General features: G+C 48.0%; 1 protein-coding gene across 1 annotated transcript; it reads right to left on the bottom strand.

Annotated features, from left to right (window-relative positions):
• Nucleotides 1-205: 205 nt before the first annotated feature.
• Nucleotides 206-1,879, bottom strand: LOC147008305 (F-box/LRR-repeat protein 4-like). Its single transcript, XM_085865263.1, has 2 exons — nt 1,114-1,879; nt 206-693 (listed from the first exon to the last, which is right to left on the bottom strand). Exons 1-2 carry the CDS (start codon nt 1,268-1,270, stop codon nt 530-532), a joined length of 321 nt encoding a protein of 106 aa, XP_085721389.1. The 5' UTR covers nt 1,271-1,879; the 3' UTR covers nt 206-529.
• Between the last annotated feature and the right edge of the window lie 5,935 nt (nt 1,880-7,814).

Raw genomic sequence — 7,814 nt, forward strand, 5'->3', positions numbered from 1 at the left:
TTTACTAAAAGCGATACTCGCCACACATGGACATTGTTTGGATTTGCATTTTCCAGGTGACGTCATAGTTTGTTAACGACGTCATGCTTTTTGTTTGTTCGTCAAGTTTGTGTCTTGCACTCGAATTGTTTGCATGATGTCGATTTTCTCATTGTTAATAAAGTTTAATTCTGTTGACTTCATGTTTTTGTCATGTTTTGCTTCATCTGCAGGGGGGTGAAAGGTGAAAGAAGAACACTCCAAAAAGGGTGTCATGAGTTTGGTAACATCTATTGGCACATTTATCATTTTGAACGTTTGATGGATTATATTGATCAATAAAAGGAATCCTTTCAGTTGATTTCTCATCAACAAAAAAAATTCATAAAACGTCACATTTGATAAACGTGATGATAACTCGACACTTGTAGCTTTGGTTCTAATGAAGTTCAGCATTTGGACGATCATCACCGACATGATACAATCGGTTTCTCATGCACGGATCAGAGTGCTCCTCAGGTGTGTGCGGCTCTGAGCAGGTCATGTGACCTCACTGGTAGCCGGTATACTTGATGTAGACGTGTGGAAAGCGATGTTCTAGTTGGACAGCCATCTCCTCATCCACTGGGAAGCAGAAGGAAACGTCAAGGAAGCGCATATGCCGACAGGTATCAAGCAGGTGAAAAATCCCTCCAGGGGTCACTTGTGAAGCGCCTGCCACACGCACACAGATATAAGGACAAAATAAGGACGATAAGGACTAAATGATTCAATTTTGGTGAAGATCTGGAACCGGATACGAGAATTTTTTGAGTGGTTCTTCACCATTGAGAGATCGGGGGTGAAAACCGATATCTCAAAACGTTATATGGACGGATTCGGATGAAATTTGGTGGATGAGTTGTCTAGGTGACAAGAACAAGCCGATAAGATTTTGGTTCAGGTCCCAATGAAGATCCAGCCTGTCAGTGGACGACAAAACGTAAACTGTTCCGCCTGGAGGAGGTTACACACACCACCAAGTGCCATTCTCGTTTCTACTTGCAATTTTTATTTTCCTTCCACATCGAGCAACCTTTGTGACCCTCTTGGATCCATCCCCATCAATTCCCATAATCTCCTCAATTACCATACCCAGTATGTCCAGTTTCTCCAGTAAAGGGCAGTGATTGGCGAGTGATTCGAGGTCAGTGTCGCTGACGGAGAGGTTAGTCGTTAACACCAGTCGGCGCAGTCTGGGCAGCTCTCGCACCATCTCACTGAGAGCACCACCGCCTGCCCGCACATTCATACAGCAACCAAGGTCCAGGTCCTGTGTGGAACAATTAAATCAACATAAGTATTGTGTGCGGTTATTTAATTCCCATTAATTCAAGTCCCCGATTGTACAATTGGAGAGGTATTAAAGCCACTCAAGTGTTTCCCCAAAAATATAATTGACAAAATAACAAGCCCAACAAAACCATTCAGTATTCCAAGTTATCGAAAAAATGGAAGGAAGAAAGGGGATTTAAAACGATGAGGAAAGGGGAGGGAAGGAGGTGTGATGAGAGGAGGAGAGTTGGTTGTTGAAAGTCACAAGATAAATGCTGTGTAATCCAGAAGGGCACTCGGAAGAGAGCGTACCTCTGCCAGGCTGATCAGTTTACGTCTTGTATCCCACTGATAGGCCGGATATGAATTCAGACGTGAACTAAAATTTAATCGGCTTGTTTTTGTCAACCACCCAACTCATCCACCAAGTTTTGTCCGAATCCGTCCGTAACTTTTGGAGATATCCTGCTACATGTTGCTTCAGTCCAGATCTCTTAATGGTGAAGAATCACTCAAAAACTTCTCGGATCCAGAACCGGATGTGGATCTTCACCAAAATCGAATCATTTTGTCGTGTGTCACATATCCAAGCTCTCCACCAAATTTCGTCCGAATTCAGGACACAACTTTTTGAGATATTTTGTTCACAAAGAAACAAACAAACAGACAGACAGACCGACAGGGACGAAAACATCACCTTCATTCACCTTCGGTGGTGGAGGTAATGAAAATGTTACGCTGTTAAATGATTACTTTTGTGTGTGTAAAAAATAATTATTTGTTGATATTTCCAAACTGTCTCAATTGTCTTTTCCTTTGTTGGTTAGACACAGTTGACAAGTATAGTTTAATGGGAAGTTGTACCCCACCTGATTTGCTCGATTAGCGGGTGCTGCACATACCTGTCCCGCTCAGCAGATCACCAGGTGTGGTGCTGAGGGTGTGGTCTCTAGTTCGGTTGCCGTACCAACAGAAAGGTATCGCGGAAACAGAGAAGCATAAACCTGCAAAGCCGGCAGTCTAAATCAAGCGACGACGGCTGCGTAAGAAATACAGCCCGTTGGATCACGGAGTTACCTGTGGTCGGTGGCCTCAGGATCGGGTGTTGGGGAGAAACTCGAGTGCTTCCTCTCGTGGTGAGCCCCGAACCCCAGGCCGTTATAACAACAACAATGAGAGTAGTTGTGTCGGGTACCGGATGAGGCTCGTGCCAACGACGATGCCATCCTACGCCGCCTGTTCCGATGACGATGCCGTCCCACTCCGCCCGTTGCGATGACGATGCTGTCCTATTTTATCTTTTTTCTCAAACTATATTTCTCATGGCGAGTTTGTCCCAAGAACTGCCACTCATAACTGCGAGCAGTCGTTTCAACGTGGACGCTTACAAAAATGTGAGCCATGAGGAATGAAGTTTGATCAGTGTGACCTCATAATTCACGAGGTTTGCTGGCCATATTTGATGGAAGGAAAACGTTTAAAAATGTATTTGTCTGGAACCACTTTACTCATTGAAGCAAAACTTTAAATATATCCACGACCCATGTGGAAAAAGGTGCGATCACAATGACATCAAAGGTCACATGGTTTGTCAGAGATATTGGATTGAAGGAAAAAGTTTCAAAATCATTTTCTCTGAAACCACTTGACCGATCACATTTTCATTTTCAAACTTTTATCATGTCGCCGGGACTCAATGATGCATCTAAAGTTTTGCATCAGTTGGTTCAGTGGTTTCACAGAAGAAGATTTTTAAACCTTTTAACTTCAATCCAATATCGCTGCACCAACACGTGACCTTAGACATTTTTTACTCTCAAACCTTAACTCTCATTGTTCGTCGATCATATTATTACGGATTTCAGAATCTGGTCTGATGAATGATGCATCCACACATCCAGGTCCTCAGACAGTTATTTCCGAAAGAAAATGTTCAGATAAGCCCCATCCCCACGTCTAACGGGATTTTAAATGTGATGCGTTGAGAAGGGTAAATAATAGATCCCCTCTCTTATGGGAAGCATTTTTCTTTAAGACAGACACGTTTACACACATTTCTTTCGCGAGGGCCAACACCTGCCTTTTTTGAGAGCGCACGGGTCATCATGGTAACCGTACACAAGTGGGGTGGGGTGAGCTTGGGGCGGACTCTGCGAGCCGAGAAGTAAGCGCGAGAAGCGAGCAAGAAGCGGGTGTAAGCACGCAAATAACGAGAAGAGAAGCGAGCAAGAAGTCGAAGACAAACCTGTCCGTGTTTGTATTTTCCTTCCATTGGTCTGGCATTGTCCGAACCTCGACAGACTGGGAGGTAATTCCCACAGATTTGACGAAAAATAGTCAGCAGGCACCAGCGGTTAAAACGCTCGGCCGCCCAAATAAAAATCTAATCGAGATAACATTGGTGCTTTGCTGAGGGTGCGCTCCCCGCTCAGGTAACCACGTGACCTCGAGTTAAACGGCATAATTCGACGGTGGACACTGGAAGTCAGGTCAGGTTAGATCTGTGACCTGCTACAGGTATCATGTAAACCTGTACTATCCTGTTCCGTGGTCGGGTTGTCGGCGACAAAACCGTTTCTCCCACCAGGTTTTTTGGTGAGGAGGGTGTTTGGATCTGGACACCCAGCAGGATTAAAAACAAAACCTGTCAAAGGGCGGAGGAGCTTCTTGTGAGCCAACGGCCATCCATATCTAGTGCCCAACTGTGTCCGCGGACGTCCTCCTGCAATTTGCTTTCTTTTTATTAGGAGGTTGGTGGCAGGATTTGCACTCCGGCCACTGTAAAACCCTTCATTTCGCAAAACACAAAAACGCAAAAAAAAATCTGAAAACTCACTCCGTGGGAGTACCTCCTGTGCAGCTTCCCTTCGCAGGGCAGCTCACCGGATGACGGGATTGGGGAAAAGCCTTTGGGACCCCCAATCTTTGATGATAGGAGGGAAACCACGGGGTAACCTTCCCTAGTCAGATTGCGGGAGAGTGTCGGAGTGGTGCTGAAGTGTCGTCCACCAGACGGCGGTCTCCTTGGATTAACCTGAGGCGGTCCCTTCGGGTGGGTGCCTGGAATGTTCTATCCCTAAGAGAGGATGATCACCTGTCTCTGTTATCATCTGAGCTCAAGCGTTTGGACATCGGTATTGCAGCACTCTCTGAGGTTCGGAGACCGGATTGCGGCGAGATAATGGTGGGTGGTTACACCTACTATTGGTCTGGTGGCTCTGATGGTTACCATACCCAAGGAGTTGCTGTAGCTGAGTCCAATAAGCTGACACCAATGATAATTGAGGTAACACCGGTCAACGAGCATATGATGAGACGAAGGATTCGTCACTCCTTAGGTGTCATTTCCCTGGTCTCTGTTTTTGTTCTGACTGAGGCAAGTGATCTCACCGTGAAGGACACATTCTACGCCACTCTACAGTCTGTGGTTGATCAGTGCCCCAGACGAGATACACTTCTAGTCTTGGGGGATTTCAACGCATCGACTGGAACTGATAGGGATGGTTATGAGACGTGTGTTGGTCCCCATGGGTCAGGAACTATGAACCAGAATAGCACGAAGTTCCTTGACTTTGCAAGAAGTCATGGACTTCGGGTGGCTGGTTCATGGTTTCAGTGCCCACAAGCTCATCGCTGGACTTGGTATTCCAACGCTTGCGGTGTGGCAAAGGAGATTGACCATGTCCTCGTTGACGGTCGTTGGAGGATGATCCAGAACTGCAGGGTCTACCGGAGTGCTCAGTTCCTCAATACTGACCACCGGCTTGTTGTAGCAACTCTAAAGCTGCACCTTAAATCTGGGGAATGGTACCATCTGAGCTGTTGAGGGAGCTGAGGCATAAAACTGTACGTGCACTAAGGGTGGACAAGGAGGCCTATGTGCGAGGAATATGTGAGGGGGTAGAGCATCAACTGTGGACAGGTGATTCTCGTCCCGCTTACAGGGGAATTTGCGCATTGCGTTCATCCAAGCCCATCCCTCGGAGCACTGCAGTTAGAGCAGAGAGTGGTAGGCTCTTGACAGAGGAGTCTGAAGTGAAGGCCTGCTGGGCCGGTTATTTTGAGCGGTTGTACCAGGCTGATCCCCCATCTGTCGAGTTGGACGTCAAGGGTGTTACAATCCCTATTGCTGACCCTCGAATCAACTGTGGTCCACCTTCGCTTGTGGAAACACGGGTTGCGGTGAACCGGTTGAAACGGGGTAAAGCTCCTGGGATCTGTGGCATCCATTCTGAACTTCTCAAGGCTGGTGGAAAAGCTGAAGTCGTGTCGTTGCATGCAGTTCTGTGCTCTGCCTGGAACACAGGCATCATCCCAACTGATTGGAAGAGGGGCCTTGTTGTCCCTATCTGGAAAGGGAAGAGTGATCGCCAAGACTGCAACTACTACCGAGGGGTGAGGCTGCTCTCAGTGCCGGGTAAGATCTTTGCTCAGATAATTCTTGATAGGGTTTGCCACCATCTGCTTGAGCACCAGCGTCCAGAGCAGTCAGGCTTTACACCAAAGAGGTCAACGATTCACCGTATCCTTGCTATTCGGGTCCTCACCGAACACAGACGAGAGTTTTGGCAGGGGCTGCTTGCAGCCGATGTTGATCTCTGCAAAGCGTTCGATTCAGTGAATCGGGATTCCCTCTGGAGGATTCTTGGTCTTCGTGGGGTGCCACCAAAACTGATCGATCTGATGTCTGAACTCCACTCTGGTACTGAGAGTGCTGTGAGATGTGGTAGTACTATCTCTGACTTATTTCCAGTTGTTACTGGAGTTCGTCAGGGGTGTGTACTGGCTCCCACACTTTTCAGCACTTGTATGGACTGGATTCTAGGGAGGATGTCGGAGAGATCAAGCTGCGGTGCATTGTTTGGGAAATGTCAAGATCTCGGACCTTGATTTCGCAGATGATGCAGTCATCTTTGCGGAGACTTTAGACATCCTTTTGAGGGCCCTCGAGGTGCTGAATGAGGAGTCGGAGCCGCTGGGATTACGGGTTTCTTGGGTCAAAACTAAGATCCAGGCTTTCGGTGACATCTTGGATGCTGCTGTCCTGTCTGTGTCTGTTTGTGGTGAGGATGTTGAGGTCGTGGAGAGATTCACTTACCTTGGCAGTGATATTCATGTCTCTGCTGGCTGTGAGTCAGAGGTCAATAGACGTCTGGGTCGGGCCTGGGGTGTCATGGATTCACTGGATCATGGGGTGTGGTGCTGCCGGTACCTGTGCGGGAGGACGAAAGTCTGAGTCTTCAGATCCTTGATGCTTCCAGTCTTGCTCTATGGATGTAAGACTTGGACTCTGACCAAGGATCTGAGATGGAGACTTAATTCCTTTGGTACCAGGTCTCTTCGGAGAATCTTTGGCTATCGCTGGTCAGATTTAGTGTCCAACGAGCGGTTGCTGAGAGAGACTCGAATGAGATTTGTTTCCTGCATGGTCCGTGAGCGTCAGTTGTGGCTGTATGGACATGTGGCTCGTTTTCCTGACGCTGATCCTGCTCACCAGATTCTCTCAGCGAAGGAGTCTCGTGAGTGGAGGAGGCCAATGGACCGACCACGTGCCTCGTGGTTGCAGCAGATTGACCGGCACCTCAAGGAGATGGGGATGCTGCCTGGGGGGATGGCCAGACGTAGGCCCCTGGAGTACTGGTGGAAAGTGGACGCAGCGACAAGCTGTTCTGGCACATGCTCCCATACCTGACCTGACCTGACACTGGAACTCATGGTTAACTGGGTGGCGTTCGTGGTTCTAAAACAACCCACTGTACCACAACGTTAATTGTGAGCGGTGGCCCAAGGTCGGCTCTTCCGAGGACAACCGGGGATGAATGCCCCTGAGTAACAAGCCGGTGTCTCAGTACCCGTGGGCGCAAAAATATATATGAAGTTTCGCGTCGATCTGTAAGGCGGTTTCGGAGAAGAAGATTGTTTAAGGATTTGATTTTTCAATTTAAAATGACTGACTGACCAGGTGACCTTTGACATCATAACTTTAAACTCGCCTCAAATTAGGAAGTCGATCACAAATAGAAAGTCTTGCATTGATCAGATAAGGTGTGATTTTGTGTTAAATATGGCTGCCAAACAGACCTGCAGATAGAGCGGGGGGGGGGGGGGGGTGGCGAGACCGGAGAGGAAACGGGAGATGACAGAAAGACCACCGACCTGCCTGCGGTGAGATAGTGAGTGATAGGCCCAAAGACTCAGCCTCAGCGCGGGAGATAGCAATGATCCTAAATATCTTGGTTTCCACAGCGTGAAGCCGAGAAAGGTGAGAGGCAGCAGCACCAGCCCATAGAGGAGAGCAGTACTCCATCAGGCTGCTGAAAAAAGCTATGTATGCAGTCAGGAGCTCAGGTGGGTCGAGGAAGGACTTTGAACGATGGAGGATCCCGAGTCGGCGACCGGCTTTGGAGGCCAGCTGGGAAATGTGGCTTTCCCAGGAAAGATTATAGCAGATAGTGAGACCCAGAAGCTTGAATGAAAGGACTTCTTCCAGAGGATTATTGAGAAAGTATATGGGGTGGGGG

This window comes from Eptatretus burgeri, chromosome 20, assembly GCF_056783735.1.
Source record: "Eptatretus burgeri isolate ZD-2024b chromosome 20, Ebu_testis_v1, whole genome shotgun sequence".
Lineage (NCBI taxonomy): Eukaryota > Metazoa > Chordata > Myxini > Myxiniformes > Myxinidae > Eptatretus > Eptatretus burgeri.